This window comes from Bubalus kerabau, chromosome 6 (genome assembly GCF_029407905.1).
Source record: "Bubalus kerabau isolate K-KA32 ecotype Philippines breed swamp buffalo chromosome 6, PCC_UOA_SB_1v2, whole genome shotgun sequence".
NCBI lineage: Eukaryota > Metazoa > Chordata > Mammalia > Artiodactyla > Bovidae > Bubalus > Bubalus kerabau.
The window spans coordinates 78,733,127-78,746,905 of record NC_073629.1 but is presented as its reverse complement, the minus strand read 5'-3'; the positions used below and the strand labels follow the sequence as shown (position 1 = coordinate 78,746,905).

General features: G+C 37.2%; 1 protein-coding gene across 22 annotated transcripts in view; it reads left to right on the top strand.

The window, feature by feature from the left end:
• MIER1 (MIER1 transcriptional regulator) overlaps window positions 1-13,779 on the top strand; it is a 71,790-nt gene that overhangs the window by 50,403 nt on the left and 7,608 nt on the right. For 20 of the 22 annotated variants that reach the window (XM_055585532.1, XM_055585534.1, XM_055585531.1 and 17 more), the window contains 4 exons: window positions 5,347-5,498; window positions 6,722-6,803; window positions 8,234-8,328; window positions 11,469-11,596. In XM_055585532.1, the coding sequence (XP_055441507.1) occupies window positions 5,347-5,498; window positions 6,722-6,803; window positions 8,234-8,328; window positions 11,469-11,596 (457 nt within the window). Of the gene's footprint in view, window positions 1-5,346; window positions 5,499-6,721; window positions 6,804-8,233; window positions 8,329-11,468; window positions 11,597-13,092; window positions 13,271-13,779 lie in introns of those variants that run through there. The other 2 variants (XM_055585536.1, XM_055585535.1) reach the window with 2 other exon arrangements.

Below are 13,779 nucleotides of genomic sequence, written 5' to 3'. Positions count from 1 at the left end.
CAGCCTATGATCAGGAACAAGACAAGGGTGTCCACTTTCACCACTATTATTCAACATAATTCTGGAATTCCTAGCTACAGCAATCAGAGAAGAAAAATAAAAGGAATCCAGATTGGAAAAGAAGTAAAGCTCTCACTGTTTACAGATGACATAATACTGTATGTAGAAAACCCTAAAGATAGTATCAGAAAATTACTAGAGCTAATCAGTGAATTTAGCAAACTTGCAGGATACAAAATCAATACACAGATATCACTTGCATTTCTATATACTAACAATGAAAAATCAGATAGAGAAATTAAGAAAGCAATCCCATTCACCACTGCAACAAAAAATTAAATATCTAGGAATAACCTAAGGAAACAAAAGAAATGTACACAGAAAATTACAGGATACTAATGAGAGAAATCAAAGATGACATAAACTGATGGAGAGATGTTCCATGTTCCTGGGTAGGAGGAATCAATATTGTGAAAATGACTGTACTACCAAATGCAGTCTATAGATTCAGTGTGATCCCTATCAAATTACCAATGGCATTTTTCACTGAACTAGAACAAAAATTTTCACAATTCATATGGAAACACAAAAGGCCCTGAATAGCCAAAGCAGTCTTGAGAAAGAAGAATGGAGCTGGAGGACTCAACCGTCCTGATTCCAGATTATACTACAAAGCTACAGTTATCAAGACAGTATGGTACTGGCACAAAAACAAAAATAATATAACAATAGAACAAGATAAAAGCCCAGAAATAAACCCATGCACCTATAGGAACCTTATTTTTGACAGAAGAGGCAAAAATGCACAATGGAGCAAAGACAACCTCTTCAATAAATGGTACTTGGAAAACTGGACAGCTTCGTGTAAAAGAATGAAATTATAACACTTCCTAACACCATACACATCAGTTCAGTTCAGTCACTTAGTCGTATCCGACTCTTTGCTGCCCCATGAATCACAACATGCCAGGCCTCCCTATCCATCACCAACTCCCGGAGTTTTCTCAAACTCAAGTCCATTGAGTCGGTGATGCCATCAGGCCATCTCATCCTCTGTCATCCCCTTTTTCTCTTGCCACCGATCCCTCCCAGCATCAGAGTCTCTTCCAATGAGTCACCTCTTTGCGTGAGGTAGCCAAAGTATTTGGAGTTTCAGCTTTAGCATCAGTCCTTCCAAAGAACACCCAAGACTGATCTTCAGAATGGACTGGTTGGATCTCCTTGCAGTCCAAGGGACTCTCAAGAGTCTTCTCCAACACCACAGTTCAAAAGCATCAATTCTTTGGCGCTCAGCCTTCTTCACAGTCCAACTCTCACATCCATACATGACCACTGGAAAAACCATAGCCTTGACTAGATGGACCTTTGTTGGCAAAGTAATGTCTCTGCTTTTGAAGATGCTATCTAGGTTGGTCATAACTTTTCCTTCCAAGGAGTAAGCATCTTTTAATTTCATGGCTGCAGTCAACATCTGCAGTGATTTTGGAGCCCCCCAAAATAAAAGTCTGACACTGTTTCCCCGTCTATATCCCATGAAGTGATGGGTTTGGATGCCATGATCTCAGTTTTCTGAATGTTGAGCTTTAAGCCAACTTTTTCACTCTCCTCTTGCGTCAAGAGGCTCCTTAGTTCCTCTTTACTTTCTGCCATAAAAGTGGTGTCATCTGCATATCTGAGGTATTGATATTTCTCCCGGCAATCTCGATTCCAGCTTGTGCTTCTTCAGCCCAGCATTTCTCATGATGTACCCTGCATATAAGTTAAATAAGCAGGGTGACAATATACAGCCTTGACGTACTCCTTTTCCTATTTGGAACCAGTCTGTTGTTCCATGTCCAGTTCTAACTGGTGCTTCCTCACCTGCATATAGGTTTCTCAAGAGACAGGTCAGGTGGTCTGGTATTCCATACACATAGATAAACTCAAAATAGATTAAAGACCTACATGTAAGACCAGAAACTATAAAACTCTTAAGAGTAAAACATAGGCAGAACGCTCGATGACATAAAGCAGGATCCTCTCTGACCCACCTCCTAGAGTAACAGAAATAAAAACAAAAGTAAACAGGTTGGACCTGATTAAACTTAAAAGCTTTTGCACAGCAAAAGAAACAAAGCAAGGTGAAAAGACAACCCTCAGAATGGGAGAAAATAATAGCAAATGAAAAAACTCCCAAAGGATTAATTTCCAAAATATAAGCAGCTCATACAACTGAATGCCAGAAAAAGACAACCCAATCAAAAAGTGGGGAAAGGACCTATACAGACATTTCTCCAAAGAATCATTCAAGTGGCTAACAAACACATGAAAAGATGCTCAGTATCACTCATTATTAGAGAAATGCACATCAAAACTACAATGAGATATACTACCTCACACCAGTCAGAATGGCCATCTTTGAAAAGTTTACAAACAAATGCTGAAGAGGGTGTGGAGAAAAGGGAATGCTCTTGCACTGTTGGTGGGAATGTAAATTGATACAGCAACTATGGAAGACAGTATGGAGATTCCTTTGAAAACTAGGAATAAAACCACCATATGGCCCAGCAATCCCACTCCTAGGCATATACCCCAAACAAACCAAAATTGAAAAAGACACGTGTATTCCACTGTTCATTGTAGCACTGTTTACAATAGCTAGAAAATGGAAGCAACCAACATGTCCATCGAGAGATGAATGGATAAAGAAGTAGTGGTACGTATACACAGTGGAATATTACTCAGCTCTAAAAATAAATGCATTTGCATCAGTTCTGAAGGTGGATGAACCTAGAACCTATTATACAGAGTGAAGTGAGTTAGAAAGATAAATATCGTATTCTAATGCCTGCAAGGCTGCAGTCCATGGGGTTACTGAGAGTCGGACACGACTGAGCGACTGAGCAACTTCACTTTTCACTTTGATGCATTGGAGAAGGAAATGGCAACCCACTCTAGTGTTCTTGCCTGGAGAATCCCAGGGACGGGGGTGCCTGGTGGGCTTCTGTCTATGGGGTCGCACGGAGTTGGACACGACTGAAGCGACTTAGCAGCAGCAGCAATGCATATATACAGAATGTAGAAAAATGGTACTGAAGAATTTATTTACAGGGCAGCAGTGGAGAAACAGACATAGAGAATAGACTTATGGACATGGGGAGGGGGAGGAGAAGGTGAGATGTATGGAAAGAGTAACATGGAAACTTACATTACCATATGTAAAATAGATAGCCAATGGGAATTTGCTATATGGCTCAGGAAACTCAACCAGGGGCTCTGTATCAACCTAGAGGGGTGGGATGGGGAGAGAGATGGGAAGGAGTTTCAAAAGGGAGGGGATATATGTGTACCTATGGCTGATTCATGTTGAGGTTTGAGAGAAAACAAATTCTGTAAAGCAGTTCAGTTCAGTCGCTCAGTCGTGTCCGACTCTTTGTGACCCCATGAACCACAGCACACCAGGCCTCCCTGTCCATCACCAACTCCCAGAGTCCACCCAAACCCATGTCCATTGTGTTGGTGATGCCATCCAACCATCTCATTCTCTGTCGTCCCCTTCTCCTCCTGCACTCAATCTTTGCCAGCATCAGGATCTTCTCAAATGAGTCAGCTCTCCACATCAGGTGGCCAAAGTAGTGGAGTTACAACTTCAACATCAATGCCTCCGATGAACACCCAGGACTGATCTTTAGGATGGATTGGTTGATCTCCTTGCAGTTCAAGGGACTCTCAAGAGTCTTCTTCAACACCACAGTTCAAAAGCATCAATTCTTCTGCGCTCAGCTTTCTTTATAGTCCAACTCTCACATCCGTACGTGACTACTGGAAAAACCATAGCCTTGACTAGATGGATCTTTGTTGGCAAAGTAATGTCTCTGCTTTTTAATATGCTGTCTAGGTTGGTCATAACTTTCCTTCCAAGGAGCAAGCGTAAAGCAGTTATCTTTCAATAAAAATTAAATTAATTTTAAAAATTCTTCATCCTGCTTGTTTAACAGAATTTTAAAAGTCTATTATTTTCTGAAGCATTTTTTCCCTTTGCTGCTGTGTTGCCATACTTTTGATATTTTGTCTGTCTTGTGACTGTTGCTTCTTAATTTTGTTTATGTTTTCGTCTTCCTGTCATGTAGAATTCCACAAGGCTCTTGTCTTAGTTTCTTTTCCACTCCTCTCACTTTAAAGATTTTGATGAAATTTGGCCTTAAGTCTTTTTATAATGGAAATTCTGATGAAACTTAAATGCTTTTTTTTTTTAAAAATGACTTTATTATTATGAAAATGATTTATACTTACAGCAATACGTTTTCAAGCATCATGGAAAAGTACGAAGATGTAAGAAAAAATTGTCCCAAATCCCACCACCAGGAAATAAGCAGTGTTGATATCTGGCGAGCATTGCTTTAGACATCCCTATTCAGAAATCATAATTATAGTTTAACATTATTTAATGTGTCAGAATTACTTTAAATTGCTTTAAATCCCTAAAACCTTGTTTAATAGGGTTGTTTTCCCCATTTCACAGATGAGGCAGAAAGAAGGGAAGTAACTTGCCAGGGTCATACAGATATTATTAGTTAAGTGTTGGTAGTGCTATTCAGGAGAAGGCAATGGCAGTCCACTCCAGTACACTTGCCTGGAAGATCCCGTGGACGGAGGAGCCTGGTAGGCTGCAGTCCGTGGGGTTGCTAAGAGTCGGGCATACGACTGAGCGACTTCACTTTCACTTTTCACTTTCATGCATTGGAGAAGGCAATGGCAACCCACTCCAGTACTCTTGCCTGGAGAATCCCAGGGACAGAGGAGCCTAGTGGACTGCCGTCTATGGGGTCGCACAGAGTTGGACACGACTGAAGCGACTTAGCAGCAGCAGCAGCAGCAGCAGCAGTGGTATTCAAGTGCTTCCCTTGGCTTATTCGGTAAAGAATCTGCCTGCAATGCAGGAGACCTGGGTTTAATCCCTTGGTTGGGAAGATCTGTAGAAGGGCATGGCAACCCACTTCAGTATTCTTTCCTGGAGAATCCCCATGGACAGAGGAGCCTGATGGGCCACAGTCCATGGGGTCGCAAAGTCGGACACGACTGAATGACTAAGCACAGCACTGCACAGTGCTGTTCAAGCTAAGAGAGCTTGGAATTTGGTAAGTCAGACCAGATCTAAAAGGGGCATCAAGTGGTACCTGTCTGTTTAGATTGCTTAAATTACTTATAAATATTGCCTCAGAATGAAGTCAAGCAGGTAGTTGGACTACGCTTTACCTCTTAGTTGTCAACATTTTGGCTCTAAGTATAAGTTATTTGTTCCATATGTATTAACAAAAACTTGTCTCAATTTGGCATTATTTTTAACATTATATTTTACTAATTTAGTATATGAAAATGATGATCAGCTCCTGTGGGACCCTGAATACTTACCAGAAGACAAAGTGATTGTGTTTCTTAAAGATGCATCTAGAAGAACAGGTGATGAGAAAGGTGTAGAAGCAATTCCTGAAGGATCTCATATAAAGGACAATGAACAGGTACGTGAATAAGAAATAAATTTTTCCCAAAATACATTAACCACATACATATATGTATAAGTGCTGTCACAGTATTTTTCTATCCACCAATGTTCTATACAGATGGTGTCTGACTTAACAAAGGATCAGCCTAAAATTTTTTGACTCTATAATTGTATGAAAGCAATATGCATTTGGTAGAAATCATGCTTTGAATTTTGATGTTTGCCTGGGCTAGGGTTGAATATCTCTTGTGATTCTGGGCAGTGGCAGAAAGCCATACCTCCCAGTCAGTCATGCAGTCACAAGGGTGAACAACTGATACAACCATTCTGAATTCCATAACAACCATTCTGAATCCATACAACCATTCTTTTCACTTTCAGTACAGTATTCAGTAAATTACGTGAGGTAGTCAACACTTGATTATAATACAGGCTTTGTGTTGGATGATTTTGCCCAGTTGTAAGCTAAGTAAGTGTTCTGAGCACATTTAAGGTAGGCTAGGCGAAACGATGATGTTCAGTAGGTGAGGTGTATAAAGTGCATTTTCAGCTTAACATATTTTCAACTTAGGATGGGTTTTTTGGGACCCCTTGTAAGTAGAGGAAGCACTGTAATATCATCAGCAAGGAGTCTGAGGTTGTAATCTGCATAATATATGTAGTATTGACAACACTCAATTTTGGTATTTTAGCCTCAGTAGAAATTTTGATATTTTGTATGTATTTTTTTATTAGGCTTTTTGAACTTCCGTTGCATATCCCAGAGAATCCGTGGATATCATTAAGCTAGGAATACTCATCTGGGATAATGTAATTCTTTACCTAGTAGAACAGTGCCTACCATGGACCTAATAACAGCATTATATACTTTACCTTTTTCACCAGTGCTTTTCTTTTCTGATTGTTTAAAATTATCTTTGAATAGGAACATTAAAAATAAAAAAAGGACTTGTGATTATTATAAGATGATTTCCTTATATTTCTAAACTCCTAGAGAACCATGCCGCTGCCAGAGGTTTGCTTATCCAGTATTTTCTACATATTTAGAGGCAGTTAATTGTCAGGAATGAATTACATTTGTTTTCCTTTAGTGGTTTTTATGTTGCACTCATTGGAATTATTTGTCCTCCAGAAAGGATGGAGACACTGGATTCTAGAAAAGCCTTTACTCAGTTAAGAAATTGTCACCTTGAATTGTTCATAGTCCAGGTTACATATTGAAGCCTTTTATTTTTCTAGGCATTATATGAATTAGTTAAATGCAATTTTGATACAGAAGAAGCATTGAGAAGATTAAGATTTAATGTGAAAGCAGCTAGAGGTAAGCATAAATATTAACTTTTTGTTTTCACGATGTAGCAGAAGTTTAAACTTTAAGCTATTAAATTTTTTGAAATTTTAAAAGTTTAAAAAATTTTAACTAGGTATATCCTAAATTTAATAATACTAATCTTTCTGAATTTAGTAAGTATTTGTTGGATAATAGTTATAACTTGTTAAACAACTTGTATATAACAAGTATTCACACAAGGCATTATGGGGAATGGGGTTAATATTGTCCTTTCCTTCATGAGAAAATAAGACCATTTAAATAAAAATACATAATGCCTTTCAGTTTCAAGGCATTTACAAATATTTTCTTACTTGATCTTGGTAATGGTCCTGTGAACTGAGTAAAGTGACAGATGTTACCTTCACTTTAAAAGTGATGAGAACTGAGGTCCAGTACTTTGGCCACCTCATGCATGCGAAGAGTTGACTCATTGGAAAAGACTCTGATGCTGGGAGGGATTGGGGGCAGGAGGAAAAGGGGACAACAGAGGATGAGATGGCTGGATGGCATCACTGACTCAATGGACGTGAATTTGAGTGAACTCTGGGAGTTGGTGATGGACAGGGAGGCCTGGCGATTCATGGGATCGCAAAGAGTCAGACACGACTGAGTGACTGAACTGAACTGAACTGAGGTATTTTTGCTGAGGCTAGCATGATTCATAAATAATGAAGCCATAGCTAAATTTCTTTTTTTAATCTAAACTGGCTCCCACCCCCACTTCGCTAAGAGTACTGTTTATTTATCATTGTGTAACCAAGGAAAGAGCATTCATTCAACAAAAATTGAAGGGCCTATTAAATTGTGAGGATTTAACTATAAACAAGGCCCCTGACCTCCGGTGCTTGGAGCCTAGGTAGGAAAGCTGAAAAATAGTTCTGAGTTCTTCCAAGGAGAATTCAAGGGTGCAGTTCAAACTTACTACAGTGGGACTTGACCTAGTTGGTGCAAAGAATGAGACGGTAAAAGAAAGCTTCTAGAACAAAATATTTTTACTGGGCTATAAACGAATTAGCTAGGTGAAAGGGGATAGATAAGAGGCATGCAATAACCTCTAGACAAAGGGAAGAGCATGCACAAAGTCTAAAGAAAGAAAGAAAATAATGAGTTTAAGAAATTGAAAGGTGGCTGGTTTAGTTGGATCATAAAGAATAAAGAGGAAATGGCCTAAATTGAGGTTGAAGAGTTAGGGACTAAATCATCCAAAATTTTATTAAATAAGGATGTTTTATTACTTTTATCTTTTGAAGCCATCAATAATAGAACTCAGGAGTAAAATACTTCTGTTGTTACCAAAAGTTATATTTTTATTTACAGTTTTGTTATGTGCAGGATTTGGGAGAATATTGCTTAACAGTTTCCTTCCCCCACTTTCCCCCTGCCCTGCCCCCCCCCGACCCTGCCCCAAATTTTTTCAGAGGAATTATCTGTTTGGACGGAGGAAGAGTGCAGAAATTTTGAACAAGGGTTGAAGGCCTATGGAAAGGACTTTCATTTGATTCAGGCTAATAAAGTAAGTAATGATATATGTTGTCTCTTTTTATAAAAATAAGTTTAGTTAACCTAGGTCATATGAAATCTACTATATTTTCTAATGTTAAAAGTTCTGTAGTGAATATATAATATGCTAGTATTTAGGGAATTATAATAAGCATGCCTAGACTCCCTGGCATATATTTGCCAAGTAACTGTTCGCAGTGTGGTATTTATTGGAAACTTTTAAGAACTGGATGTTTTAAACTATGTTCATTAGCTACTGGATGGGATGTGTGAGTACATATCATGCCATATGAATATCAACTATACAGTGTTAATTTATATCCCCCCAAATTTCGTAATTACTTACAAATTTATTTAGGCTTAATTCTCTTAAACTGAAATCAGGTAATATTTTTAATAGAACTGCACAATTGTAAAGAATAAAAAATTGTGTTCCTAAGGGAAATTAGGACAGGCAAAATTAAAATCTCAAATTTAAATATGGCAAATTAAGTAATGTCTAGGCTTATGAATGTCACATTTTTAGTGAATATAAACGACAAGGAACTTGGCTTTACATGTGTCCTCAAAGATGGTATATCACATGTGTGATGGCTTACCTAGGGTGATGTTGAAAGTATCTGGGCTTTATGGGCTTGAGTCTGAAGCTCTATAAATAGTCTGTCCTCATCCTCTTTCATATCTCTAGATGTACAGTATCTATTGTATGTTCCATAAATAAAATAGTTGCTTACAAATTCTCAGTTGATTTTTCTCAATTTTGGTGTTCTTTAGTTTATTGTTGATAATTTTGTTAATTGTGTTATTTGACATCAGACATAACTAATAAGAGAGAAATTTTGTGTCTTAGCATTGATATAAAAGATGTAGCCAACCCATGTTCATGTTGTAACCAAATCATTTGATAATCTCCAATATAGTGATTTCTCTGTGAAAGGATTGTATTATGCTAATGACTACCTATATATGTTTCTGATTTAAAGAAAAGCAAATGATCTCATGGTTGAAAGGGCCAACATTTTGAAAAGGTTTTCTAGCATTCCTGCTTAAATTCAAACAATACTGACCCAAGCATGCTATGGAGGGGGACCCCTGGAGATGATAAGCTGATGTAACTCACAGGAGCAACACCCCCCCCCAAAATCCTTTTTAAGGAGTAAGAACTTAGTAGGTGACTTAAAGCTATTAGCCAAAAAAAGTCTTAACATGATATTGAAATAAGACCTTGATTTCTTATTTATGAAGAATATTTGGGATGGTGGTATTTCAGTGTTACAAAAGTCATCTAACCTATACCTAATTCACAAGTTTGTTCCAGTGAACCATAGGGAGGACAATTCTTAAGAGGGAGGGGAATAGTCCATTGAAAATATTCTTTGTTTTTACACCTGGAATTGAAATTTGGATCTTAATCATAGGTTGTATTATGCAGACTTACCTAATTGACAGTTTTTCATAATACTGTTAACTTTGGCATGCCACATAATGTCTTTTCAATTTTTGCTTTCAGTAAAGTACAGTTGACAGTTGTCTTCTAGAATAAGATTCTAAAAAGGAAGCAAAAAACAGCTTGAGAAGGTGATTGGTGTTTTTGTTTTTAAAACACTGATAGCTTTGTCTTAAAGCAACATGGGCCAAGTCATGAAGTGGAATCAGAGGGGCAAAAAGAAAAATAGGTGCCACCTAACAAAATAGGGATGTCATAAAGTTGACCTTAGGTCTAGTCAGTCCCACAGCAGATACCCAACTTCAGGACCAGAAACTTATGAGTTAAATCATATCATTTTCCATCTCAAACACTCATTCAGATACACTTTTCCTTTTAAACTCCCAGTATTTTCTATGCAGCAACCCTACCAGCTCTACAAGCAAAGTAGCAAAAAGGAAATTTTGTCAACATCATCTGCCTGTCCCATATATTTAATATGTGTAAGGGGAGCCATTCAGTTCCCAAATAGGTGTAACACAGTAAACCACTGGAGTGATTTTGTAAACAAATACTCAGTTCAGTCGCTCAGTCATGTCCGACTCTTTGCGACCCCGTGGACTGTGGCAAGCCAGGCTTCCCTGTCCATCACCAACCCCCAGAGCTTCCTTAAACTCATGTCCATCGAGTCGGTGATGCCATCCAACCGTCTCATCTTCAGTTGTCCCCTTCTTCTCCTGCCTTCAATCTTTCCCAGCATCAGGGTCTTTTCAAATGAGTCAGTTCTTCATATCAGGTGGCCAAAGTTTTGGAGTTTCAGCTTCAGCATCAGTCCTTCCAGTGAGTATTCAGGACTGATTTCCTTTAGGATTGTCTGGTTTGATCTCTTTGCAGCCTAGGGGACTCTCAAGAGTCTTCTTCAACACCACAATTCAAAAGCATCAGTTCTTCGGCACTTAGCTTTCTTTATAGTTGGACTAAACATCCATACATGACTACTGGAAAAACCATAGCTTTGACTAGATAGACCTTTGTTGGCAAAGTAACGTCTCTGCTTTTTAATATGCTGTCTAGGCTTGTCCTAGCTTTTCTTCCAAGGAGCAAGCATCTTTTAATTTCATGGCTGCAGTCACCATCTGCAGTGATTTTGGAGCTCCAAAAATAAAGCCTTACAAATAGCCTAGAAAAGAAGAGAAGCTAAAGGCAAAGGAGAAAAGGAAAGATATATCCATTTGAAACAAATATTAACATTTTTATAATAGCTTTTAACTCATTGAAATATTTTTAGCCTTTCTACAATGTAAGTAGCTGAGTCTGGATCAGTGTTGGGATTAGTAAGAGAATCCTTTAAAAGGGCATTTAAATTCAGTCTCCCTAGGTGTTCTGTGAGTAAAAGTATTTGCAGATTTCTTGTAACAATTTTAATTCAAATGCCACTGCCAGACATTTTCAATAAAGGAGTATTCATTTTTATAGTAAATGAATATGATACTCTCTTTAAAAGCATAATGTTTAGTATCTGAAGACCTGTTGCCAATATATGATTTCTCTGAATGGGAGCTTAGAAAGAGTAATTTTTAACACAACTGCTACTGTATTGTATTTTATAACTGCTATTATTTATTACTTAAAAGTCAGCTAAATTTATTCAAACTTAAGATTTTTTCATGAAATTTACTCCTTTAAGGAGGAAATAATTCTTAAAAACAAGTATTTGTTTCCTACAGGTTCGAACAAGATCGGTTGGTGAATGTGTAGCATTCTATTATATGTGGAAAAAATCTGAACGTTATGATTTCTTTGCTCAGCAAACACGATTTGGAAAAAAGAAATACAATCTTCATCCTGGTGTAACGTGAGTTTGTTTTTTCTTTTTGAGTCATTTTTGCTAAGCTTTTGTAAATTTTTCTTGAGAGAATTGTGATTTTTAGACTCTTCTTTCTTTAAAAGGATAAAAGTTGACACTAATTTCAGTTTATCCATTTATTGACATCTTCATGGGGTATTTAGACTTTCAGTGTCTTATAAAACATTGTAAACTACAGTTCATATTATTTGAGACAGCAAATTTATCAAAGTAGATGTTAAGAGTACATGTTTTCAGTAGTATTCCTGAGAGGAGATGGATCAGAAGAGCTGTGAAAGCATGTTTTTGTTAAAATTCTGTTCCACACAGTATAAGCACATACAGTTTTGATTTAATAATACCAAAAGAGCAGTAAGAATAGGAGAGACTGTCTTTTCTAAATCTTACAGGGCCATATGCCTAATAGAAATCCTTTAAAGAGGAAGAGAAGTTAATATTTTTCCTTGCCCAATCTATTTTAGATCTTGGGAACCAAAAATAAGATCTGGATATAGATGATATCAAAGGGAAAAGACATGGGAATATAATAAATCAGGTCAAATTGCATTTTATTTTTTGTTACAAAATATTTTATAGAGAAATGAACATGTACATGATAAGTTCCCTTTTCCTAAATATTTTGAAGCCTTTTCCTCTAACAGAAATAATATTTAATAAATAATACAACTTTAGCTAACTCCTAGTGATAGAGGGAGTATAGTTTGTTATTATATCCATTTTTTAAGCAAAATGCCTCATATGTCTAATCCATTCCCCATGCACCAAATTCTCTTAGCTTCTTTTAGTCTAGCTGCGGAATGATACATTATCCCCAATCTGACTAGTAATGTATTACTGTTAAGTACTTAGTAATAGAGTATCAAACCCTTTATTTCATGTATTGCTCTAAAATACTGATGAACTTTACAGTGAAATTCACTTTACCATACTTGCCTTTATTATTCCCTGTATTATGTTTATGAAATAAAAATAAAGCAGAGTTGTGACTTCATCTGGTCAGCCTGCACCAGTAAAATTCTTAAGCCTAGCCAAATAATTGCCTTTGAAAGATGTGCTTATATGCATACTTTTGTGCTTTTCAAACTACTTGACTGGACTGTTTCTTGGTCATGTTCATTACAGGTGTTTCTTCTGGTCACTTCCCTGTTTGGAGTATTCAAACACTCTAAAATCCAAAGCAAACTTATCTGAAAGGGAATAAATGGGTATAATTGTCCTTGGAAATCATGAAACATTGGACTCTGCCTCATTCCTTTTTTTTCAAAGGCCATAATGAGTAGAATTTTATATATAACAGTATTCCAGTTTTTATATAATTGCTTACTGTTATCAATTTATAGTTAAATTTTTATTGGTAGCATTGAGACATAATAATGTAGAACTACATATAGCTATCCAGTCTTCAGAGTATATCTTAAAATAGTTTTAAAGCTATAGGGAAAAGCAATAGTAACTAACATCTTTCATCTTTTGACCCATTTCAGAAATAAAGTCACACACGAACTACAGGCAGTCTGTCAGCAGCAGCAGTAAGAATATCAGAATTGCCATGCTGGGTCAGACCCATGGCTCATCCAGTTTTCTCTTTCAGAAAGCATCACCAAGGGAAGTGTTGTGGGCTGGCTTAATTGGTCCTCTGTGACGTCAGGCTCAACAGGTTAGGTAGGGATGTGCCGCTAAACATTTTAGTTTTTCTAATAATCTCTCCATAGCTTCTGAAAGACTTTTTGAAGCTACTTATATCTGTCACCTTGATTCTTCTTAAGGTTTAAATATTCTGTAGATGGAGTAGTCATAGTTAAAAGTAATCCCATATCTTCTCTTTTCTCAGGCTTTAAGAGTTAACAGTGTGTCCCCTGGTGGTACGGTATGAAGCGAAGAAATGTTTTCCTGCTAGACAAGAACACTGTTTTGTAGTCTTGAGCTATATTCCCCTTGGGTCTTTTATAAAGTTTTTTTTTTTTTTAACTGAAAACTTTTTTTTTTTTTACTCCTCCTCATCCCTTTTAGCTGTGTTAAATCTCCTATAAGAAGCCATGTAGACTGTATATTGCAGATGGGGAGAAATTGTGGTTTTCTCTAGCATAGACGTATTTTTGTAGTTTGCCTCCAGGACCTTCTCTTTGCATTAACAGTTGCATTTTAAGTGACCACACAAAATTTAAATGCCT